Source organism: Hyperolius riggenbachi, chromosome 6 (genome assembly GCF_040937935.1).
Source record: "Hyperolius riggenbachi isolate aHypRig1 chromosome 6, aHypRig1.pri, whole genome shotgun sequence".
Lineage (NCBI taxonomy): Eukaryota > Metazoa > Chordata > Amphibia > Anura > Hyperoliidae > Hyperolius > Hyperolius riggenbachi.
In genome coordinates this window covers 65,920,823-65,947,606 of record NC_090651.1, presented here as the reverse complement: position 1 = coordinate 65,947,606, position 26,784 = coordinate 65,920,823, and the positions used below count along the sequence as shown (strand labels likewise).

The 26,784-nt window shown below is 45.6% G+C and overlaps 1 protein-coding gene across 3 annotated transcripts in view; it reads right to left on the bottom strand.

Moving 5' to 3' along the window:
* The window catches only part of TIE1 (tyrosine kinase with immunoglobulin like and EGF like domains 1), a 78,005-nt gene extending 53,737 nt beyond the window's left edge, over window positions 1-24,268 (bottom strand). For 2 of the 3 annotated variants that reach the window (XM_068239428.1, XM_068239430.1), the window contains exons 1-2: window positions 23,792-24,268; window positions 3,911-4,189 (exon numbers count right to left, since the gene is read on the bottom strand). In XM_068239428.1, coding sequence (XP_068095529.1) covers window positions 3,911-4,189; window positions 23,792-23,852 — 340 coding nt within the window. In that variant the 5' untranslated portion in view covers window positions 23,853-24,268. Of the gene's footprint in view, window positions 1-3,910; window positions 4,190-13,166; window positions 13,247-23,791 lie in introns of those variants that run through there. The other variant, XM_068239429.1, reaches the window with a different exon arrangement.
* Window positions 24,269-26,784: the final 2,516 nt, after the last annotated feature.

Genomic DNA, 26,784 nt, shown 5'->3' with positions numbered 1-26,784 from the left:
ATGATTGCTTTACTAAACTACTCTACATTTGTCCCTCTCTGACATAGGTGTAAAAACTGTTAGGCCGTGGTAAGTAGAAAGATCTTGCAAATCCTTATTAAGACAACCACAGTAGTTCAAATCCGTCAACAAATATGTTCCTATGTAGCTAATTATCTCTCAGCAGCAACAATGACTCTGACTAGAAATTGGAATAGGTCCATTTTCACTGTAAATAGATGGTTAGGGGTCATATCGGAGTGGGACCAAACGCCATGTAATAAAGGAATCCAGTAGGCCTGGTAGACCACTACAGCAAAACCTTATGGGATCAAATTTATAACCTAGATGCCCCAAACCAAACTGAACTGCCAAAATTTGCAGAATTTCACTGCTCCCAGACACTCAGTTAACCACTTCAGCCAGTGTTTGCTTTCTTTCTCAGTATGTACCAAACGGTACATTTTGGCACAAGTACGGTAATATCGTAGCAATTTCTTGGATGAGTTTTTTCTATTTTCACAGCTTCAGAATGGCTTCTTTCACCAGCATGGAGAGCTCCTTTGACCTCTTGTTTGCTAAAATATTACACACCACAGACTCTGGGTGATGAGGGGACATTGTAAAACCAGACTTTAAAGGGAACCAGAGAGGAACGGGGGGTGAAAAAAGAAACAGATTTTATACATACCGGGGGCTTCTTCCAGCCCCATAAGCCTGAATCGCTCCCACGCCGCCATCCTCAGCTTCCTGGATCCGCCGGTACCGGACCCGTCACTTCCGGCGGACGCGGCCAATTGTCCGCATCACAGGGGCTCCCTCCATACATGTACGCATGCGGCTGCGCAGTTAACAGCCACATGCGTATCTGTATGGGGAGATCACCCTGTGATGCGGAGAATTGGCCGCGTCCGCCGGTCGACTTGCCGACTCGCGGCAATGACGGGACCCGGTGGCGGCTGATGCAGGCAGCGGAGGAGTGCGACGTGGGAGCGATCCGTGCGTATGGGGCTGGAGGAAGCCCCAGGTATGTATATTGCATCCTCTCTGGTTCCCTTTAAAAGTACTTAGGTAGATTACATACCTGGGGCTTGATTCACTAAGACAAATAGCATGCCTTATCAGAGTTTACACGCATTATCAGAGTTAACACAACTTTGATTGGCCCAATAGGCTGCCTGTCAAGTCCTGTCAAGTGACAGCCAGCCTATTGGGCCAATCAAAGTGTGGGGATAATGTCCTTTAAAGTGATTGGACCTGCAGGGGCTCAGGGCAGGACAAATGGAGCACTCGTCATTGCTAATTAGCAGGCATAAGTTCGTAGCGCTTGCTATGCTACTCTGATAAGGTGTGTTAACTCTGATAAAACGTGTTGATGCTGATAAGTCGTGTTAACTCTGATAAGGCATGCTATTTGTCTTAGTGAATCAAGCCCAATATGTGTTATAGGTGTTATAGGCTAAAATGAATTGTGGCATTTAAAACTCATCCACCAGCACAATAAATAAAAAGAATTGTAGCATAAAAAATAACTTTTAAAGTCTGGTTTTATAATGGCTCCTCATCAGCCGGAGTCTGTGGTATGTGATGTTTTAGCAAATAAGTGGTATTATCTATTTCTCATAAATTAGCTAGCATCCTGTGAGCAGATAAAAATACACAGGCCTAGCACCTATAAAAATGGTGTCAAGGAGGTTAAACTATGGTTCCCAATAAATAGCATGCGCCTATCACCCATTATTTATCGGGCAGCATAATTTAGCCTATAGCGGCAGAGAGTAGGTACAGGCAGGAAGATTAGTGTTAGGCAACAGGGATGGAGTAGTTCACAGTTAGGCAGCAGGGCTGGAGTAGTCCAGGGTTAGGCGGGAGGGTGAAGTGGTTAGGTTTAGGCAGAGGCTTCAGTGTATACATTACCTGCTCCAGGACGGTCGTGGCTCACCACTTCCTTGTAGTTTGCAGCTGTCCTGTAGCCAGTCAATCATCATGCGGTTTCAGTCCCCACATGGTGATTGGCTGGCTGCAGGACTCCAGAAAACTAAATAGGAAGTGGACAAGACGTGATCGCCGGGACTAGGTAATGTATCACAGATGCCGGTAAAGGTTTTTAAACGTTTCAGGACATTTCTAAAATGTTAAATAACCTTAATAGCATGATGTCATGATTGAAATCACCCTGCGTCATTTTTTGCGGGGCCTTTTTTAGATGTAACCTCCTGCGAGACCCTCCTGATGTTGTAATTAAGGCATCTTGTGACATTTACTTATTTTTATAAAAGAATGTTTCACCTTCTAATGTACAGTGTATATAAGCTGTGTGTTCTAGCAACAACAACCAAACATTTGTAAAGCGCTTTTCTCCCATAGGACCCAAAGTGCATAAGCTTGCCTCAGCTCAGTACATAGTTATGTGTACAGGGGAAAAGACTCTGGGGGTGGTCAGGTTATTGTTTCCTTTTGATCTAAGGGTTGTGGGAAGTGATATTCAGTTGCAACAAATCCTTCAGGTATTCAGGACCTAGGTTGTGTGTTGATGTGAATGTTAGCACGCCAAGTTTAACCTTTTCGAGACCGGCCACCTAACCCCCCCTTAAGGACCAGGCATTTTGCGCGGGAAGGGGGTGCGCGCGTTTGGGGGGGTCAGGCGGCCGGATCCCGTGTGTGGCTGGCTAGAGTGGTGTCCCCCATGGTGGCCTGTGCCTCCCCCTTCTGCCCGCAGCCTTCACTTACCTTCCAGGCTCCAGCGATGAGCCGCACGGGACCCTCTTCTCCGGCAGGCATCTCCGTTCTGTCTGAAGATCAGTTCCGGGTCGCGGCTTGATGACGTCATCAAGCCGGGACCCGGCGCTGACGTAAGACGGAGCGGAGATGCCGGCCAGAGCGGAGGGGGGGTGCCGATCGTCGCTGGAACGGCAGGGAGGTGAGTGGATCCTCTTCTTCCCCCCCCCTGCCGCCGCAGCTGTCAAACTGATCACTACGATCCGACGGCGATCGTAGTGATCACGTGATCAGCAGCCATACGCGATGGCTGCTGATCACTCTGGGGAGATGTCGGCTGTCATATGACAGCTTAATCTCCCCCTCCGGGTGCGCACGATCGCGTCGGGAGCGGAAATTGCGGGCCGGCGTAGATCCTACGCCGCATCAGGCTAGAACAGCCACAAGTGCGGCGTAGGATCTCATTAACATGGTCCCGAAAAGGTTAAAAAGGATTCTCTATGTTATGGGTAGCCAGTGTAGTGAGCAAAGGATTGTTGTTATGTTTTAATGGCGGGGTTGGCTTGTTAACAGTCATGTGGCAGCATTCTCTACTACCTACAGGCGGTGTAGGTCTTTATTTGTAAGGCCTGCATAGAGGGCATTGCAATAGTCCAGCCAGGATGTGATGAAGGCATGAACTACAAGTGGAAGGTCCTCTGAAGGAATGCGGTGCTTGATTTTTGCAATATTCCTTAGATGAAAGAAGGAATGTGTCACAACAGCTGAAGCATTTTGCCACAGGAACAAAGTCTGAAGAAGACTTATTAGCCGAAAGCTTACTCCTTACATCTAAGTTAGCCAATAAGTGGTAGAGGTGTAAAATAACTTCCAAAAGTTCTTACAAACTCACACCATGAAATTCCAATGCATAGCAGTAAAGGACCAATAGTACAGGATGTGTTTTGGAAGAGGATTGCAAAGAATGGGTGAAGCACATGAGAAATCTTGTACACATGAATGCGAGGAGGAGGCTTATATTGCTCAGGTTTACTATAGGATCATTTTAAATTGTAATAGAATACTTTCAAATGGCTGGTATTTCTCTAATGCTGTAGAGACAAAATGCAGTAAGTAACAGATGTTTGGGAGGTGACTGGGAATGAGTTTGTAATATGAAAGTGTACCAAGCTGGTGCAGAGGAAGAAAAGCTGTTGTAAATGCTAAGACTTACCAGAGGGACTGTTATACGGATACAGGATTTTGGTGTACTCAGATGGCCCCTTAGCCGTGCAGTAGAAGACCCCCACTAAGGCGTTCAAGGGGATGGTGCTAACTTGCAGCACATTGCCTAGTGACTTAGTGCGTAATGGCCCTGCATTAATGCGCACAAAGGTGTTATCCCGCTCAATGCGCAAGTCCGTGCTCTTCATATCCCGCTCTCCGGTGATACATGATAGTGTTAAATCTCGGCCGTAATCAGAACACACCAATGTAACGTCTAGAACAGCTCCTGTAGGATGAAAAAAAACAACAACTTTATTTAAAAAAACTGAAGAATTATTAAAAAAAACTATTTTGGTATGTGCTTTTATACTTTGAAAGGAAACCAGAGCTGAGTAAAAATAAAAGTTTTATACATACCTGGGGCTTCCTCCAGCCTCATCCGCACGGATCGTTCCCACGCCGCCGTCCTCAGTCTTCTACTTCTCCGGTACTGGGTCTCGTAACTTCAGCCAGGTGCGGCCAGTCTATACAAGAGAAGTGCGCTCTCTACGTATCTCTCCGGAGGCTGCTATGTAAGCAACTTGCGTAATTAAGGAAGGCACGCTTCTTACTTAGCAACGCGCACTGCTATGTAAGGCGTGCATAGCGGATGTGCCTCACTGCCTTCACATTCAGCACAGCTTAATTAATCAAGCCCACAGTGTCTGAAATAAGGGCCGTAGAACCCTAAAGCAAAGATATTGGGTGAGAAGCACAAGTGTAGAAAAGGGTCATGCTGTCCATAAAAGGTCCATAAAGTAGAGTTGTGGAGATCAGCATCAGTAGATATTGATATTGCCAGCTGCTTCTCTCCACCTTCTTTCTGCTACATCTATGGCAGCTGCGCCCAACCTAAGGCCCGCGGGCCATTTGTGGCCTGTGAAGCTGTCTTTTGTGGCCCTCGGAAGTTTACCATCATGAGGATGAGGATCGGGAATTGCGTCATATGTAAACAGCATATTCAAGTTCTCTGCAGTAGCGCTCTGCAGTAGCGCTGTGATAGTTAGAGACCCTCGTGTATTGGTTGCTGCAAGATCTTCCCTCCAATAAGAATAAGGCTGATTCCTATTGGAGGGAGGTTCCTGCAGCAACCAATGGGCATGGGTAGGGACGAGAGAAGAATCTGCTGCAGACTGGAGATGGCAACGGTAACCATTAGGACAGTTTCTTCATGCTTCGGCTCTCCTTTCACTTCTGAAGGCTTTGCCACTTTTGCAGTCCTCCGATCTCAAGGGTTGCCAGCCATCACCCCCTGCCTGGCCAGCCTGTAAAAAAAACTTTCTTAGGCCCCATAAAGTGTGCTCCATGCTGACCTTCACCCGCACTTCGGCCGGGGCAACTCATTGAGGCCCCGGCTTCTAGCTGAACAGTAGGCCGCAACTACTCGCAAGCTCGCACAGCACTTGTGCTGGGGGGGAGGGGGGGAATCGCTCAGCAAGCTACTTGTCACAGCAATAACCATTTCATTCTGTATTAAGAATGAATGTTACAAATTTGGAGCCAAATATTCAGAAACTGGATTCACAAAAACAGCAGCAAACTTCACATTAAGAAATGCCATGTTAACTAGAAAAATGTTAAAGAATGATATTTAAATTTTGTATGTATGTGTTCTGGCCCGCGAGATCTATCTTAATATTAAGTGCGGCCCTCGGGTAAAAAAAGGCTGAGCACCACTGATCTATGGCTATCTGTGTGCCACCTACTACTATCAGAAGACAGATGACAGACAAGATCAGCACAACATCCAGGCAGTCCTGTTTTAAAAGGCAGTCAGGAATGCCACCCTTCTTCTAGCCTTAGGTTTCCTTTGACAGTGGAATTTGCTGACCTGCAGATAATAGGGGAAGTAGTAAAATCTCTGTAGTTCCCGGGATGGCCAAAAACACCAAGTTATCTGTGTGCCTGTACTCATCAAAGCAGAGTACAGATACCATGCGGCATATCATTATTATTTAGCACTTTACAGAGTGTACAGTCTTGCCACTGACTGTCCCTCCGAGGGGCTCACAATCTAATCCCTATCATAGTCAAAAGGTCATCAAAGTTCAAGGCAAAAGATTTTTTTTTTTTTCATTTTTTGGGGGGGGGGGGGGGGAATCAATATATCTGTATGGTTGTTTGATGTAGGAGGAAACCAAAATGTTCAGAGGAAAGAGGTGTAACTGTGTCTCAAGGGGCCATCCTACAAAAGTTTTAGGGAACCCACCTTCCTACATTTAGAACTCCCCTCCCCCTTTCCTCCCGTGCCCAGAGACTTTTTCCTCCTCCATCAGTTCAGACCTAGGGATTCGACCGGGCATTACCTCTTCCACCGTCTTCCTAGCACTCCCGCTGCAGTAACTAGGTGTCCTCTGCCTCCATTTTAACCTCAGTTTCTGTACGTGTCACGTGAATCACGGAACATGCTGAAGACCTAGAAGAAGGTAGAGACCACCTAGTGGCTGCAGCCGGAGTTCCGGAGATACAATGGAAGAGTTATGCCCCGTTCATCACTGCTGCGGCGCTGATCTGTGGGTCTGAATGGACACAGCCAGGACAGCACCGGAATTGGGACCTGGTAGAGGAGGAAGGAGTTCAGGCCCCTCCTCCCCACAACCCCTTCCCTCTGCGGGGGTTGCTATCACATAGTTATGTCATTGGCCCAGAGAAAACCCACACAGACACAAGAAGAGCATACAAACTCTATGCATATAGCGCAGTTTCTGGTATTGAAATGCTGGACTCAGAACTGTACTACGCCACCATGCCACATATGCACAAAAGTTCAGTAAAGTTGCTGTGTGCAGGGAGCAACTTGGGCTACTTTGTCAGCGTAAGTAACAGTAAAATTGTTGGGCGCTCCCTGCACACGGCAACTTTACGGAACTTTTGTGCATATGCCTGCAAATTTAAGCTATGAATTTTACGTTTTCCTTACTGGAAACTATGATTAATGGGAACTATCGATTGAGATGATTAATGTTTAAAGTTTGCATCAAGCTTTACGGCATATTGCACTATGCAACTACCTCATTCAGAGACAGGACAAGGTCCTCCAGCACCCAAGGCTGAGACACCAAAGTGCGCCCAGTGCTGGGCGTAATGGAAAAAACTACGCTTACGGATCATTACGCGTAATTTTACGCTATTACGCATTACGGAATTACGCTTACGGCGTAGACATTCATTTACGGTACATGTCTGTAATTACGCATAGCCCTTACGCAATTACACGTAAGAATACCGTAATTCAGGTTGTTACGTTATTGGCTTACGCGTAAAATCCTACTAGCAATTAATGCGTAAGGTCATACTGCCAAGCGGAAAAGTTGACGCATGGATCAATGTTAGGTAGCCGACGACTTTAAGGGTTAATAGCAAAGCCCCCTTAAGTGCTTAGAGCCTCAAATTTGGAGAATATATTAAGGAGATCAGAAGGAATAAGAGGAAAAAAATTTTTCAAAAAGACCTTATAGTTTTTGAGAAAATCGATGTTAAAGTTTCAAAGGAAAAATATATACATTTAAAAACCCGCCGACTTTAACGGTTAATAGCAAAGCCTGCTTAAAATTTAGGAACACCAAATTCACAGGGTATATTAAGGGGATCAGTGGGAATAAGAGGGAAACAAAATTTCAAAAAGACCTTATAGTTTTTGAGAAAATCGATTTTTAAGTTTCAAGGGCAAAAATGTCTTTTAAATGCGGAAAATGTCAGTTTTTTTGCACAGGTAACAATAGTGTTTTATTTTCATAGATTCCCCCAAGTGGGAAGAGTTTTACTTACTTCGTTCTGAGTGTGGGAAATATTTTAAAAAAACGACGTGGGGTCCCCCCTCCCAGACCTCTTTAACCCCTTGTCCCCCATGCAGACTTGGATAGCCAGAATGCGGAGCACTGGCCGCGTGGGGCTCCGCACCCTGACTATACCAGCCCGCATGGTCCATGGATTGGGGGGTCTCGGAAGGGGAGGGGCAGCCAAGCTTTCCCCTCCCCCTCCGAGCCCTTGTCCAATCCAAGGACAAGGGGCTCTTCTCCACCTCCGATGGGCGGTGGAGGTGGAGGCCGCGATTTCCTGGGGGGGGGTTCATGGTGGCATCTAGGAGCCCCTTTTAAAAAGGGGTTCCCCAGATGCCCACCCCCCCCTCCCAGGAGAAATGAGTATAGAGGTACTTGTACCCCTTACCCATTTCCTTTAAGAGTTAAAAGTAAATAAACACACAAACACATAGAAAAAGTATTTTAATTGAACAAAAAACATAACCACGAAAAAAGTCCTTTAATATTCTTAATTAACCATTAATACTTACCTGTCCCTTTAAAAGCCAGTTCCCACGCAATATCCTCGGAAATATACTAATCAGTTACAATGTAACAAAGTTGTTACAATGTAACAACTTTGTTACTTTGTAACTCCACCGCACCCGACGTCACTCGCCGCTCACCCGCCGGCCGCCGCATACACTAACGCTAAGTCCCCGCCGGCTCCCGCCGTCCACTTCGCCCACACCTGTCACCCATATACATGCTGGCACCCATGGGTGCCAGCATGTATATAGGTGACATGTGGGAGAGGCGGGGAGGGCAGCGAGAGCCGGCGGGACTTAGCGTCCTGCACCCGACAGAGCTCTGAGCTATATAGCTCAGAGCTCTCTAAAGCATCTTTGTATTTGGGCTCCAAGGAGCCCCATTGGTCCTTAGCAGACCAATGGGGTTCCTTCAAATCAGAAGGAACATTACATTGTAACTGATTAGTATATTTCCGAGGATATTGCATGGGAACTGGCTTTTTAAGGGACAGGTAAGTATTAATGGTTAATTAAGAATATTAAAGGACTTTTTCGTGGTTATGTTTTTTGTTCAATTAAAATACTTTTTCTATGTGTTTGTGTGTTTATTTACTTTTAACTCTTAAAGGAAATGGGTAAGGGGTACAAGTACCTCTATACTCATTTCTCCTGGGAGGGGGGGTGGGCATCTGGGGGATCCCTTTTTAAAGGGGACTCCCAGATGCCACCATGAACCCCCCCCCCCAGGAAATCGCGGCCTCCACCTCCACCGCCCATCGGAGGTGGAGAAGAGCCCCTTGTCCTTGGATTGGACAAGGGCTCAGAGGGGGAGGGGAAAGCTTGGCTGCCCCTTCCGAGACCCCCCAATCCATGGACCATGCGGGCTGGTATAGTCAGGGTGCGGAGCCCCACGCGGCCGGTGCTCCGCATTCTGGCTATCCCAGTCTGCATGGGGGACAAGGGGTTAAAGAGGTCTGGGAGGGGGGACCCCACGTCGTTTTTTTTTTATATTTCCCACACTCAGAACGTTTTTTTTTAATATTTCCCACACTCCATTACGCCCAGCACTTTTGGCCTTGAAACTTAAAAATCGATTTTCTCAAAAACTACAAGGTCTTTTTGAAAAAAAAAATGTCCTCTTATTCCAACTGATCCCCTTAATATACCCTGTGAATTTGGTGTTCCTAGATTTTAAGCAGGCTTTGCTATTAACCGTTAAAGTCGGCAGGTTTTTAAATGTATATATTTTTCCTTTGAAACTTTAACATCGATTTTCTCAAAAACTATAAGGTCTTTTTGAAAAAAAAAATTTTCCTCTTATTCCTTCTGATCTCCTTAATATATTCTCCAAATTTGAGGCTCTTAGCACTTAAGGGGGCTTTGCTATTAACCCTTAAAGTCGGCGGCTTTTTTATATTATACGGGAGCGTAATATTACGCGATTACGGCAGACTGTGTAATTTCAATGGGAGTTTACCGTCTTACGCGTAATTTGTTACGCGTAATAACGTAACCTACGGTCTACGCGTAATTAATTACGCGTAATACCGTAACCTTACACGTAACGCTTACGGTGCATTTGTAGTGAATTACGATGCGTAATTACGCTAATGCGTAATTTCGGCCCAGCACTGTGTGCGCCCCTCCATCCCTCCCGCTCCACCCGTCACGCATTGATTGCTATTAGACTAAGAGGCATCCCAGGACCACCAACACTTTCATCTCTAGTTTTCTGACTTGCAGTCACTGCCTTGTATTTTCTTATTTCTCTCTGCTTCAAACACAATAAGGGAATGATAGCTGAGTAAGTTGTGTGACCCCTGCGACACTGCGCCCTGAGGGAGGAGCCTTTCTCTCCTCTGCCTCATCCCGGCCCTGACCTTATTACAAAGCCAGATTCCCTCCACCCATAACAGTGAGGCCACCATGACTTCCCCCACCCATAACATTGAGACCACCATGACTCCCTCCACCCATAACAGTGAGGCCACCATGACTTCATCCGCCCATAACAGTGCGGCCACCATGACTCCCTCCACCCATAATAGTGCGGCCATCATGACTCCCTCCACCCATAACATTGAGACCACCATGACTCCCTCCACCCATAACAGTGAGGCCACCATGACTCCATCCACCCATAACAGTGCGGCCACCATGACTCCCTCCACCCATAATAGTGCGGCCATCATGACTCCCTCCACGCTTAACAGTGCGGCCACCATGTCTCCCTCCACCCATAACTAGTGAGGCCACCATGACTCCCTCCACCCATAACAAGTGCAGCCACCATGACTCCCTCCAACCATAACAGTGCAGCCACCATGACTTCCTCCACCCATAACAGTGCAGCCACCATGACTTCCTCCACCCATAACAAGTGTGGCCGTCATGGCTCCCTCCACCCATAACAGTGCGGCCACCACGACTTCCTCCACCCATAACATGTGCAGCCACCAAGATTCCCTCCACCCATAACAAGTGCGGCAACCATGACTCCCTCTATCCATAACAAGTACAACCACCATTACTACCTCCACCCATAACAAGTGCGGCCACCATGACTCCCTCCACCCATAACAGTGCGGCCACCATGACTCCCTCCACCCATAACAGTGCGGCCACCACGACTTCCTCCACCCATAACATGTGCAGCCACCAAGATTCCCTCCACCCATAACAAGTGCGGCAACCACGACTTCCTCTATCCATAACAAGTACAACCACCATTACTACCTCCACCCATAACAAGTGCGGCCACCATGACTCCCTCCACCCATAACAAGACCAGCCACCATGACTTCCTCAACCTATAACAAGTGCAGCCACCATGACTTCCTCCACCTATAGCAGTGCAGCCACCATGACTCCCTCCACCCATGACAGTGCGGCCACCATGACTCCCTCCACCCATAACAAGTGCGGCCACCATGACTCCCTCAACCTATAACAAGTGCGGCCACCATGACTCCCTCCACCCATAACAAGTGCAGCCCCCATGACTTCCTCCACCCATAACAGTGCGGCCACCATGACTCCCTCCACCCATAACAAGTGCGGCCACCATGACTCCCTCAACCTATAACAAGTGCGGCCACCATGACTCCCTCCACCCATAACAAGTGCAGCCACCATGACTTCCTCCACCCATAACAGTGCGGCCACCATGACTCCCTCCACCCATAACAAGTGCAGCCACCATGACTTCCTCCACCCATAACAAGTGCGGCCACCATGACTCCCTCCACCCATAACAAGTGCAGCCACCATGACTCCCTCCACCCATAACAGTGCGGCAACCATGACTCCCTCCACCCATAACAGTGCGGCCACCATGACTCCCTCCACCCATAACAGTGCGGCCACCATGACTCCCTCAACCGATAACAGTGCAGCCTCCATTACTCCATCCACCTATAACAGTGCAGCCCCCATGACTCACTCAACCCATAACAAGTGTGGCCACCATAATGTGTGTCAGCCCATAATGGTGCAGCCCCTATGACTTTATCCACCCATAACAAGTGCAGCCACCATGACTCCATAACCACCCATAATAACAACACCTGTTATGGAGAAAGCCCATGTATTGGAGGTAGAGAAAGTACTTGGTGTCCCACAGCCCTGGACCACTCTATGGATGCAGGATCAAACCTTGCATCCATACTGTAGAAGGTCCAATGTTCATTCCTCTTCCATAACTTATAAAAAAAAATTATGATAGCTAATAAAGAGACTGCAGATAGGAGCAAACTCTGCAACTGAGTGCACACACCATTTTAGGAAAACAATTGGGCATAAAAAGAGAGCATACACAAAAAAATAAAACTGGTCTCCACACTGCTAAGCTATAATAACTGCAGCACATAACTGTGGGTGGGGGGGGGGGGGAGCCTAATCTCTGCGTGTATCAAAAAAGGACGCCTGGAAAAAAGGGCGCGGGGTATAGCCGAAATTTTAAGTTTTAATGCAAAACCATATTTTTCTTTTAAGGGGTTGTAAACGAAAATTTAGTGCTAAATAGGTTAAATAAACGGAAATGAAATGGCAAAATACCGTCTATAACAACAAACGAAGTCTGAAAAGGAACGTCAAATAGCGTCTATAACAAAAACGATATTTACACTTGTATTAAGCATAGCAATGCAATGGTAGGTTTTACAGATATTTTACTGTAATTATACCTAACTGTAGGCTCACACAGATCTCTCCCTATCCCTAACCCCTAGACCCCCTCTTTGTTTAAATATACATAATTTAATAAGTTGTATATATTACATATATTGTGCTGTAACTATACCTAACCTTACTCTCACACAGAGCCCTCCCTGTACCTATCCCTAACCCCTAGACCTCCCTGGTGGTGCCTAACCCTAAGACCCCCCTGTTGGTGCCTAACCCTAAGACCCCCCTGGTGGTGCCTAACCCTAAGACCTCCCTGGTGGTGCCTAACCCTAAGACCTCCCTGGTGGTGCCTACCCTAAGACCCCCCTGGTGGTGCCTAACCCTAAGACCCCCCTGGTGGTGCCTAACCCTAAGACCCTCCTAGTGGTGCCTAACCCTAACCACCCCCCTGGTGGTGCCTAACCCTAACCACCAGGGGGATGGTTAGGGTTAGGCATCACCAGGGGAGATATAGGGTTAGGCACCACTAGGGGGGTGCTTAGGTTTAGGCACCACCAGGGGGTGGTTAGGTTTAGGCACCACCAGGGGGGTGGTTAGGGTTAGGCACCACCAAGGGGGTACAAATAACATGAATAAAATAATTTATATATTTGTAATAGAATAAATAGCCTTAAAATAGCCTTAAAATCACGTATACATTATTATTATAAATAGAGAAAAGTATATATAAATATATACAATACAATAGATAGCCTTACAATCACGTATGCATTAGAAATCTTAAAGAGAATCTGTATTCACAAAATGAAGTATAAACAAACATCCCTGCCTGTTTGGGGTCATCTCCTAGCCCCCTCTGTAATATTTTTGCTGCTCTTCGCTGCAATAAAGAGGGTAAAAAAACTGTTTTATAAACTGTTTTGTAAACAGAAAAGATGGCCACCAAACAGGAAGTACATCAGCAGAGCAGTGAACTCAGTTAATACACAGTGAGTACACAGAGAATTCAGTGAGTTACACATTGAATTCAGTCTCCAGAGGTTATGTGCAAGTTTTGAAAGAGCTCTGTGTCAATGAAGCATGACAAGCTGTGTCTTGGCTCTGCACTGGTGTCAGCCTGACAGGCAGATTCCTCCTTAGCCAGCTATTCTTTGTTCAGTTTATCAGTCTGTGTTTATCAACCTCACAGATAGCAGACAAGCTGACAGTGAGAGCAAGGGACATTGTCTGTGAGGAATAGTCATCACAGGAGCACTGGAGGGGCTTGGAAGGAGTTAACTTGTTCACATTACTGAAGAGTTGGCAGCCTTCCAGACACAGCCGACAAATCCGACAGGGGAAAGATAAGTTGATTTATTACAGAGATGGTGCAAGTAGAAAGTGCTGCAGTAAGCCAGAGCACAATGGAACAGCCTTAGGAACTTGTAGGATAGGAGAAATACTGCTGAAATTTTTGTTACGGAGTCTCTTTAAAATAACAGTGATATTAAAAGCAATATTTTAGTAACTATAATCAACGCATTATAAGTGTAAAAACATAGTTAATACCAAAAGCGATGTATTTCTAATACAATAAGGATGAAAACGGTATTTACGCATTATACATATGAAAACAAATTTTTAAATGATCAAAGAAGTGTGAACTAAAATTTAGTTGTTATACTTTTGTAAGCGAAATTTTTAAACTAAAAAATAAGTAAAAACTGATATAAGCGAAATTTAAAAACGAAAAAATAAGTATAACACAAACTCAAAACGAACTTGTAAACGATATTTGTTATAAACCTTATTCTGTAAACGAAAACTTTTGTTAACACGATCCCTGTAACTGCTATTTTTCGGGCGCCCTTTTTTCCTGTCGGGCGCCGAATAGCCGATATTTTGCATTGCAAACTATGGCGGCGCCCTTTTTGTCCACTTTCTCTGTGCGCCCTATTTTACTAGTACCCTAATCTCTTACCAGCGTGGGCGATGCTAAACTGGGAAACTGGACCCCCAGGAATCTCTGCGCCTTGTTCAGTAACAAATACTTAACAGTTCCCATGCTCCAGCAGTGTACAGTCAACAGGATAGCGTCTGTAATTAAAAACTCTCCATGTCAGCCAGAGTCTAGGCAGGTGTTAAGTAAATCAAGAGTCTTATTTACAGTGGGATGCGAAAGTTTGGGCAACATTCTTAATCGTCATGATTTTCCTGTATAAATCGTTGGAGGGTACAATAAAAAATGTCAGTTAAAGATATCATATAGTAGAAACACACAGTGATATTTGAGAAGTGAAATGCGAGTTTATTGGATTTACAGAAAGTGCGCAATAATTGTTTAAATACAATTAGGCAGGGGCATACATTTAGGCACTGTTGTCAGTTTATTGAGTCCAAAACCTTTAGAACTAATTATTGAACTCAAATTGGCTTGGTAAGCTCAGTGACCCCTGACCTACATACACAGGTGAATCCAATTATGAGAAAGTGTATTTAAGGGGGTCAATTATAAGTTTCCCTCCTCTTTTAATTTTCTCTGAAGAGTAGCAACATGGGGGGTCTCAAAACAACTCTCAAATGACCTGAAGACAAAGATTGTTTACCATCATGGTTTAAGGGAAGAATACAGAAAGCTGTCTCAGAGATTTCAGCTGTCTCTTTTCTACAGGTAGGAAAAGCAAGCTCACTCCAACCTGAATTATCGCAAATTCTTTCTGTTTTAAGAAAGCAAACTTTTGGTTTTCTTAGCATTTTAGTAAGAGGGCTTTTAGGACCATTGTAGCCCCTTACACACTCCAATGAGCTCTGGTTCACCATGAGCTTGCTGGTTAGTCTGTACCTACAGGTAGGATCATATTGAGGAAATGGAAGACCACAGGCTCAGTTCAGTTAAGGCTCGAAGTGGCAGACCAAGAAAAATCTCGGATGAACAAAAACGACAAATGGTGAGAAGAGTCAGAGTCAACCCACAGACCAACACCAAAGACCTACAACATCATCTTGCTGCGGATGGAGTCACTATGCATCGTTCAACCATTCGGTGCACTTTATACAAAGAGATGCTGTATGTGAGAGTGATGCAGAGGAAGACTTTTCTCCGCCCACAGCACAAACAGAGCCGCTTGAGGTATGCTAAAGCACACTTGGACATGCCAGCTTAATTTTGGAATAAGGTGTTGTGGACTGATGAAACTAAAATTTAGTTATTTGTGCATAACAAGTGGTGTTATGCATGGAGGAAAAATAACACAGCATTCCAAGAAAAACACCTGCTACCTACACTAAAATATGGTGGTGGTTCCATCATGCTTGGGGCTGTGTGGACCGTGCAGGGACTGGGAATGTTGTCAAAGTTGAGGGACGCATGGATTCCACTCAGTATCAGCAGATTCTGGAGACCAATGTCCAGGAATCAGCGACAAAGCTGAAGCTGCGCCGGAGCTGGATCTTTCAACAAGACAACGACCCTAAACACTGCTCAAAATCCACTAAGGCGTTCATGCAGAGGAACAAGTACAATGTTCTGGAATGGCCACCTCAGCCCCCAGACCTGAATATAATTGAAAATTTGTGTTGTGAGTTAGAGAGCTGTCCATGCTTGGAAGCCATCAAACTTGAATGAACTAGAGATGTTTTGTAAAAAGGAATGGTCCAAAATACCTTCAACCAGAATCCAGACTCTCATTGGAAGCTACAGGAAGCATTTAAAGGCTGTAATTTCTGCAAAAGGAGGATCTACTAAATATTGATTTCATTTATTATTATTATGTATTTATATAGCGCTGACATCTTCCGCAGCGCTGTACATAGTATATCGTCTTGTTACTTAACCGTCCCTCTGAGGGGTTCACAATCTAATCCCTACCATAGTCCTAGGTCTATGTATGTATTGCGTAGTGTATGTGTCGTAGTCTAGGGCCAATTTCAGGGGAAGCCAATTAACTTATCTGTATGTTTTTGGGATGTGGGAGGAACCGGAGTACCCGGAGGAAACCCACGTAGACACGGGGAGAACATACAAACTCCTTGCAGATTTTGACCTGGCTGGGATTCAAACCGGGAACCCAGCATTGCAAGGCAAGATCGCTAACCACTACACCACCGTGCTGCTCATAACCTCATTTATTTTTTAGTGTTGCCCAAATTTATACACCTGCCTAATTTTGTTTAAACAATTATTGCACACTTTCTGTAAATCCAATAAACTTAATTTCACTTCTCAAATATCACTGTGTGTCTCTTATATGATATATTTAACTTACATTTGTTATCATAACAACCAACGATTTATATAGGAAAATCATGATGATTAACAAGGTTGCCTAAACTTTCTGGAAGTGCCATCTCAGTTCCCAGACCTGAATATAATTGAAAATCTGTAGTATGAGTAATCCTGGGTACACACCATGAGATTTTCTGGCCGATTTACTGTCAGATCAATTATCTCCAACATGTCCGATTTGCTTTCCGATCGATTTCCAAGCTTTTTCTGACCAATTCCCGTTCACTTTAATAGGAAAGCGATTGGAAAATGCTCGGAAATCGATCGGAAAGCAAATCGAACATGTTGGAAACAATCGATCTGACAGTAAATCGGCCAGAAAATCTCGTAGTGTGTACCCAGCATTAGAGAGCTGTCCATGCTCGGAAGCCATCAAACCTGAATGAACTACAGATGTTTTGTAAAGAGGAATGGTCCAAAATACCTTCAACTAGAATCCAGACTTTCATTGGAACCTACAGGAAGTGTTTAGAGGCTGTAATTTCTGCAAAAGGAGGATTTACTAAATATTAATTTCATTTATTTTTTGTGGTGCCCAAATAAATGCACCTGCCTAATTTTGTTTAAACAATTATTGTGCACTTTCTGCAAATCCAATAAACTTCATTTCACTTCTCAAATATCACTGTGTGTGTCTCCTATATGATCAGGGGCGTAACTAGAAATCACTGGGCCCCCCTGCGAATATTTGGATGGGGCCCCCCCCATAGGTGCCAAATAATCGTAATGGGGCAGCGTTTCACTGTAAATTAATTGTAAAGTGAGCAGCATTTTACCAGACAATCGTAATGTGGGCCAGAAAATCGTAATGTGGGCAGAGTTCACCAGAAATTCGTAATGTGGGCCTTTAGAAAATCATAATGTGGGCAGAGTTCACCAGAAAATCGTAATGTGGGCAGAGTTCACCAGAAAATCGTAATGTGGGCACCAGTCACCAGAAAATCGTAACGTGAGCAGCAGTCACCAGAAAATTGTAACGTGGACAGCATTCACCAGACAATCGTAATGTGGGACAGAAAATCGTAATGTGGGCAGAGTTCACCAGAAAATCGTAATGTGGGCAGCGTTCACCAGAAAATTGTAACATGGACAGCATTCACCAGACAATCGTAACGTGGGCAGTGTTCACCAGAAATTCGTAATGTGGGCAGCGTTCACCAGAAAATCGTAACATGGACAGCATTCACCAGACAATCGTAACGTGGGCAGTGTTCACCAGAATATCGTAATGTGGGACAGAAAATCGTAATGTGGGCAGAGTTCACCAGAAAATCGTAATGTGGGCAGCGTTCACCAGAAAATTGTAACATGGACAGCATTCACCAGACAATCGTAACGTGGGCAGTGTTCACCAGAAATTCGTAATGTGGGCAGCGTTCACCAGAAAATCGTAACATGGACAGCATTCACCAGACAATCGTAACGTGGGCAGTGTTCACCAGAAAATCGTAATGTGGGCCAGAAAATCGTAATGTGGGCAGAGTTCACCAGAAAATCGCAATGTGGGCAGCAGTCACCAGAAAATCGCAATGTCGGCATCAGTCACCAGAAAATCCTAATGTGGGCAGCAGTCACCAGAATATCGTAATGTGGGCAGCAGTCACCAGAAAATCCTAATGTGGGCAGCAGTCAGTCACCAGAATATCATAATGTGGGCAGCACACACCAGAAAATCCTAATGTGGGCAGCAGTCAGCAGAAAATCCTTATGTGGGCAGCAGTCACCAGAAAATCGCAATGTGGGCAGCAGTCACCAGAAAATCGCAATGTGGGCAGCAGTCACCAGAAAATCCTAATGTGGGCAGCATACACCAGAAAATCGTAATGTGGGCAGCAGACACCAGAAAATCGCAATGTGGGCAGCAGACACCTGAAAATCGCAATGTGGGCAGCAGACACCTGAAAATCGTAATGTGGGCAGCAGACACCTGAAAATCGTTATGTGGGCAGCAGACACCTGAAAATCGTAATGTGGGCAGCAGACACCTGAAAATCGTAATGTGGGCAGCAGATACCAGAAAATCATAATGTGTGCAACAGTGACCAGAAAATCGTAATGTGGGCAGCAGACACCTGAAAATCACAATGTAGGCAGCAGACACTAGAAAAAAAAAATGCACCTGTGAACAAAAAACAATTCACTTACCTGACAGAAGTCCCCGAGTCCTCCTGCAGCACATCTCCCGCGCTGACAGGCAGAGTGCAGGGCTACGGCAAGATGGCTGCCGAAGCCCTGTACTAGAGACACAAATAGTCTCCAGTGCAGGGCTTCTTCGGCGGCCATCTTGCCGTAGCCCTGCTCTGCCTGCCGGAGACTATGCAGGCTGCTGGAGCGGGGCTGCGGGGAATGAACTGGGTTGAGTTGAGCACCTTGCTGGGGGGTCCAGAGCAGCGCTCCCCCCACGCACAGTGAGCGGGCCCCAGAGCAGCCCCGGTGAGCGGGCCCCAGAGCAGCCCCGGGCCCCCCTGCGGCTGAGGGGGTTGCATCCCCGGTAGGTACGCCGGTGTATATGATATAAAACTGACATTTTTTATCGTAACCACCAGCGATTTATACAACAGGAAAATCATGACAATTAACAAGGTTGCCCAAACTTTCGCATCCCACTGTGTATAGTGCCAACATCTTAACATCTTCTTAAGCGCTGTACATAGTACAAAACAGACAATAATAGTGGGGAGTATAGATATACGAGAGGTTCTCCACATTGTACATTCAGGACAAGCAGCAACAACGTACAGATAGCACATACAATTGGGGTCCATCTGAAAATGGCGCCTGAGAATAATGGCGCACGGTGTTGCCGCTAATCCGTTTGTTGCTTATCGCTATTTAACGTTAATTAAAGCCTTATTGTTATTTAGCGTTAAAGCTTTATCGTTATTTAGCATTAACACACAGAACCCTCTCTGTACCTATCCCTAACCCCTAAACCCCCCCTGGTGGTGCCTATCCCTAACCACCCCCCTGGTGGTGCCTAACCCTAACCAAACCCCGGGTGGTGCCTAACCCTAAGACCCCCCTGGTGGTGCCTAATCCTAAAACCCCCCCGGTGGTGCCTAACCCTGAGACCCCCCTGGTGGTGCCTAACCCTAACCACCTCCCTGGTGGTGCCTAACCCTAAGACCCCCCCTGGTGGTGCCTAACTCTAAGACCTCCCTGGTGGTGCCTAACCCTAAATCTCCCCTGGTGGTGCCTAACCCTAATCTTGACAGTGTTACATTAAATCCATTCACTGTTTTTCAGTTAAATAACTTCTGCAGTTTGGCTTATGTAGGGCGCTATTGATAAATAACGTTACTGTGCACAATAACGTCTGCTGTTTGGCATATGAACGTCACTATTGATAAATAACGTTAGTGTGTGCCGTATTTCTTCTTTTTTCCCTGTGCGCCATCATTATGCAGTACTAACGATAAATAGCGATAAGCGTATATCTTTTTAATGCGGCGCCATTTGTATGCATAGGCGCTGTGCGCCATTATTCACTGATCCGTACAATTGATGTGTAGTTTGAGACATTACCAATACTGGTCCATTAGATAAAACACACAGAAACAGGAAACACTAGGGGGAGGTCCCTGCCCTTGCGATCTTACAATCTAGAGACACAGACATTTTGTTAAATGTCTCCTCCCCAGTTTGATGATGGTTGTTCCAGTCTGACATATATAATTAACAACCGGAGATTAGCATTAATTAGCTAGACTATTGGCTGATGTGAGAGGATTAACTGTACTTTCAAAAATGATCTAGCGTGTAGAATATGCTATCGCAATTATCAGCTTAAAGACACTATGATGAGTCTAACAAAAACAAAAAAATCAAAACATAAACAGTCTAGCTTACAGCACTGCAGTTGGTAATGATACATTTCACATAGATCATGCATTATTAGTTTGATGATAAGGTTACTTGTATTTGGTCCTAGGTTTGCATGGGCAGCATTAATTTGCATGTACTTCATTGCAGGAGCAGGAAACAATGGCACACAGCTCCACCACTACATTATGGAGCTGCCATTCAAGTCTATGGTGCACAATGTTTTACCGGCTTCAATGGTTAATTTATGGCACACGGCCATAACGTTATTTATCGTTAGTGATAAAACGGTAAATACCGTCATCAAATAAACTTACTGGTACTGGTACTTACTAATTCAATTTGATGTAACGTGAAAGATGGCCGCTGACTTTAACAGTTAATAGCAAAGCCCCCATAAGTGATAGAAACACCAAATTTTCAGGGTATATTAGGCAGGAAAGTGGGAACAAGAGGAAATTTTTATTTTAAAAAGACTTTATAGTTTTTGAGAAAATCCATTTTATAGTTCTTGTTCTGCGTGAGTACTGAGTGGTGGAGGCGCCCCAAAAATAGGTAATGTAATGAAACAAAAAATAAAAATAAGGTGGAGGGAGGTGTCTTTACCACTCCAGATGGAACAACCCAAACCACAGGGTAAATGTAAAAAAATGTATAAATTATTTATTCAGCAAGGACAACACGTTTCACTGGTCTCAGCACCCTTCTTCAGGTCAATACAAGTGCCTTTAAAATATGGTCACAAGCATGGACGCCAAAAAACATTTTTCTGCAACTCACCTTTTTCCCGTCATAGATAGCTACAGGTGTCCCTTAGTGTTAGGTAGCCAGAAGAAGCCTGAATATTAAGTAGCTAGAGGTGCTACTTCGTATTTGGTAGCCAGAGGTAAAGTAGCTAGAGGTGCCCCCAAGTATTAGGTAGCAAGAAGAACCCATGGGCGTAACAATAGGGGCTGCAGCCCATGCGCCCGCGGGGGGGCCTGGGCCCCTCCCTGGAGGCCGCTCAGGGCCATTTTGGGGGGCTGGAGGGGTTGCAGCATGAGGGAAAAGCTATGGCCACACTTGGCAGGGAGGGGGGACGGTCCCCCCCCCTCACCTCGGGCTCTCCCCTCTGCGCTCCCCTCCAGCTTAAATAAACATATATATGCAGCGGCGGGCAGCTTCTCTCTCTAGTGCCTGACGCGACTTCCTGTAAAAACAGGAAGTCACGTCAGACATTAGAGAGAGAAGCGTCCACGCTGGAGCGCACGGAAGGTATGTAGTTGCTGCTGACCGCCGCTGCATATATACAGCCCTCAGCACAGATCAAACACCAGGCAGAGCGACCAGATCGCCCCTCTTTTTTCCCCACTAGGGGGATGATGTGCTGGGGGGATCTGATCGCTCATGCCTGCGTGTGGCTGGCGGGGGGGGCACCTCAAAGCCCCCTCCACCGCAGGACTCTCCCTCTCCTCCCTCCCTTCCCCGGAGATCGGAGGCTGCACAGGAACGGATCTGTCCTGTGCAGCCTCTAACAGGCTCCTGCCTGTCATGTGACAGCGATCCCCGGCCGCTGATTGGCCGGGGATCGCTGATCTAGTACAACGCTGCTACTGTTAGCAGCGTTGTACAAATGTAAACAAAGCGGATTATTTCCGCTTGTGTTTACATTTAGCCTGCGAGCCGCGATCGGCGGCCCGCAGGCTATTCACGGAGCCCCCCGCCGCGAATTGACAGGAAGCACCCGCTCGCGCTGATTAATTAGCCTGCAGCCGGCGACGCAGATCTGCGTTGCTGGTCCTGCAGCTGCCACTTTGCCGACGCGCGTTATGAGTGCGCGGTCGGCAAGTGGTTAAGTAGCTAGTGGGGCCCCCGACTGAAGGGAGATCTCGTCAGTGGATTGGTTAGAGTTGGGTGAGTAACCTCTCATTTACACTCTCATCAGGACTCTGCATAGGGAAGGAGGGAGAGAGGAACTCGGGGAGGGCCGCCTTTCCATCATCACTGCACGTGCCTATAGTGACTTATGGTAAATTTGGCCCTTCTCGATTAAAAACATCAACAGATCAACTTGCAATTTTCCCATATGTGCTCATAAGAAAACATACAAATAGCACTTTGGGTTAGGGTGACCTGACAGCATCCTACAATGACCGTTCTATGTGTATCCCCCATCTATCTCTATCTGCTCGCAATGCTTGCCCAGGCTCTTACTAATTAGGTGTGCAATATCTATATAGAAAAAAGAAAAACAGGGTGGGGGTTTAAAAGGCCCATAGCAAATCCACAACAGAGGGGTTTATAAAACTTAGGTTTTAATAATAAACCTAAAATAGTCAGCAGATATAACAAATCATAAAAGTCAGCATCAAGATTGCAGTTGGCGCCTGTAGTTACACTATTGCGAGCTCTCTATTGCATGTTTCTTGTCAACTTGGAGTTTGTTGGGTGTTGAGCAGGGCCGGTTCTCTCATGTAAGAAAGTGGAACATTTGCATCAGGCGCAGAGATTACAGGGGTGTCATGTTTGTACTGTGTGTTTACACTTACAGCATGCAGTCAGAGTAGGGGGAGAAGCGAGAGGAGAGCGAGGTGAAGAGGTCATCATTGGGGAAAAACAGCTTGTTGTGCTGTGTGAAGAGTCTGACAGTGAGTGAGGAGGGGGGAGGCAGGAGAGCAGCAGTGTTTCATGTGACTTGCACAGCAGAAGGGAGGAGGTGACACTGCTGTCCTGACTGAGGAGGAATGGAGTGGCTGAGGGTGAGCAGTTTGTTTGTCACAGACTCACAGCCAGCCAGTGTGCTATTGTGTTGAGCTGCAGCATGTCATGTGAGAACATTAAATGAAGCATTGTAAATTTTTGGATGCTGTGCAATCATTACAAAGGGGGGCGGGAGGGGGGGACGCATCCTCACAAGTTTGCCTCAGGCAGCAAAAAGTCTAGAACCGGCCCTAGTGTTCAGCCACTACACCACAGGAGCCCATTGAGACCAGATGGGCAGAGGATAAGCATCATATTATTATTTTTTTGTCTTGTCACTTAACTGTCCCTCAGGGGCTCACAATCTAATCCATACTATAGTCATATGTCTTTGTACGTACTGTGTAATGTATGTATCGTGTAGTATATGTATTGTAGTCTAGGGCCAATTTAGGGGGAAGCCAATTAATTATCTGTATGATTTTGGGATGCAGGAGGAAAAAAAACATGTATATATATATATATATATATATATATATATATATATATATATATATATATATATATATAATGATTGTATCCATTTACAACATCGGAATTCATCCAAGCAAACATTTCTGGCTTTGTGTGTAAGTAATCTAACAATCAAATGCACAAAACATAATAAAAGAAAATCAAAATGTTGTTACCTGTTTCTCTTGGAAGTAAATAGATAATGAGGAGAACCAGGAATGGACAGAGTCTGCGCATTGTACTGGCTCTGGAAGTGTATGTCTCGCCTCCAGGACTCAATGCCAGATCCACATTGCTCCTTACATCCAGGCCCAGCTGTGGGGTATTAGGCAAAACTTTAAGAAATATACCAAAATATAAATCCAATAACGAAATCCTTCAGACTCCTGAAAGTTCTACGATATCCATAAAACCAGGTTGGAAGTTTCCCGACTTACTCGTCTATCCACTTGTAAACAGCGAATCGGATTTTAGGATGAGCCAAACCTCATCATGTCGGCTAGCAGTGATATCACGGTAGAGTATGGCTCTGACTGTGAGCCCCGTGGACAAGTTCCAGAAGAATAAGCAATATCTCTGAAAATGTTTTTGGATTATTCCAGATTCTGCCTCTCTCTGATCCTCTGTGACTTTCCCACGTCAGCCACCTCTGACTTCTGTAGGTTTCTGGGATCTGGGCATGGAAAGAGGAAAAAGGCGTAGCAGAACTGTGAGGACAGGAAACCCTCCATGCTCAGCTCTCAACGATGGCCTCTAGTTTAGGAAATCACAGTCTGAGTAACGCTGGGAATGGAAGATGACAAAACCTGTCCCCCCTCCCTCCCCGCTTCCCTAGGTACAAAAGCTATTGTTATATTTCACACGAAAATAAAAACATTTCAGCCATACCGTCCCACTTCTTCTATATCCGAATGGACTTGTGCCACGCTGATGGGACTTTAAATATTGAGAATTAGTATTGGATTCATTCGAATGGACATGTAAATTCCGGTTGGTTTATCAGCTTTCTCATATATCACAGTTATCATTCTGTCTCCACTTCCTGTGTTTCTTTTACAATCCAAACACAACATGGGAGCATTGTTCACCCACACAAAGGATTCTGGTCTATAAAGAAAGTGGCTCGCTTTGTCTTATGATCTCATGCTGCTTTAGCTAATAATGAAACTTCAAACATTGCTAATAATAAATAGGTGTCTATCCAAGTCAGGGCCGGTTCTAGACTTTTTGCTGCCTGAGGCAAACTTGTGAGGATGCACCCCCCTCCCCCCTATTTGGAGTGATGGCACCGTACCCGACAATTTACTCTGCTTCATTTATCGTTCTTACATGACATGCTGCAGCTCTACACAATCACATAGGCTGGCTGTGAGTCTGTGACAAACACTCCGCCACTCCATTCCTCCTCAGGAAGGTACACACAGTACAAAAATGTTTAACCTTGCTTCATGAGAGAACCGGCCCTGATCCAAGTGGTTAAAGGGAATCTGTTTATGTATTATATCACATCCAGCATGGCATAAAGGTGAATAGGCATACACATGCATGAAGAATGTTGCCTCCAGCCTGTAGGTTATGGAGGGGAGAGAAGGGAGGATGGCACAGCATAAGGTGGAGCGGCTTCCAGTGTGGGGGGAGGGGTAAGGAGGAGACTAATTCATTCAGCCGAGACATTCCAACACTCTAGATCAGGGGTCCCAGTGAAAAACAAACCGTGGACCACTATTGGGCTTCAGATCAGGGGTTGGGGGACCAGCGCTCTAAATCTCTCCATGACGAATCGGGGAAGCTGTATATATATGCTAAATCCTCCACAGACTGCTCCAACCTGCCGAATTGGCTGAGAACCCTCTGTTATGTGTACAAGGCTCAAAGCAAACCTGTGGTGAGGAAGGGGTTAAATAAAGATACTTACCTCAGTAGTGGGGGCTTCCCAGATCCTCTTCTAACGCTCCGCTTCTGTCCAGGACTGCCTTTTTCTGGTGGCTGCACTCCAGTCTGAGTTCAAGCTTCTCCGTACTGGGCATGCCTGGGTAAGTTCTGTGCATGCCCAGTAGACTAAAGCGCTCATGCACGGAGATAGAAAGTTGTACATGAGTGGCTAAAAAAATAGAAAGTATAGCATTTTCAATCAGATTTTGATTGGAAATGCCGGCTCTTTACCAGATCAGCACCTCCTGATATTGCCGTGTGTGTTGGAGGGAGGCGGATGGGCAGCAGCAGGATGCAATGAAGTTGTGCCATAGCTTTGAACTATATTGGGTTATACAAAGCTTGCAGATGCACTGGGGAGATCAATATCTAGCAGATATTGATCTTTTATTTTCAAGGATTTTTATTGCTGTTTTTTGACTCTTTACCTGATCTACCTCATCTCTCATGTCAAGATGCGTAGTCATGCTAGCACTAACTTGGCCAAGTCAGCTGGATCATTCCGCCTGCAACTGTGTCACCGCAAAAGTTGCACAGTAATGCGCTGTTGACTTTGCGGTGGGTCGAGAAGTTATGGCACATTGAGATGGGGTCCCCATAGACTTTCTGGTGCGCTACCCTGCGTGCAGAAAGGGTAACGCAACGTAAAGGGAGTGTAAATGGGGCCTAAAGGATACCAGAACAGAGAGGACTATGGGGACCGCCATATTTATTTCCCTTCAAACAATACCAATAGCCTGGCTGTCCTGCTGATCTTTGCCTCTTATACTTTTTAGCCATAGACCCTGAACAAGCTTGCAGATCAGGTGTTTCTGACTGAAGTCTGACTGGATTAGCGGCATGCTTGGTTCAGGTGTGTGATCCAGATGCTACTGCAGCCAAAGAGATCAGCAGGACTGCCAGGCAATGAGTATTGTTTAAAAGAAAATAAATATGGAAATCTCCATATCCTTCTCAGTTCAGGTGTACTTTAAAATCCACCAACGATCACTTCCAGGTAGTTTTCTTAACTCATGTGACGAAAATTTTTCACAATACTGTAGTGCCATTTTCAGGGCAAGGAGCCTGATGGCACTGAGGTCTGTGTGAAAATGCTGTGAGAGGCCATAGGGGTGAATGGTCGGATATGCATTGTTGTGGAAGTGTGAATATTGGTGGAAACTGGGAGTTCTGGGAGCTGAGGTTAAGTGAATTGTGGGTAATATGGCGGCTGTTTGTACAGAGATGCAGATAGCAC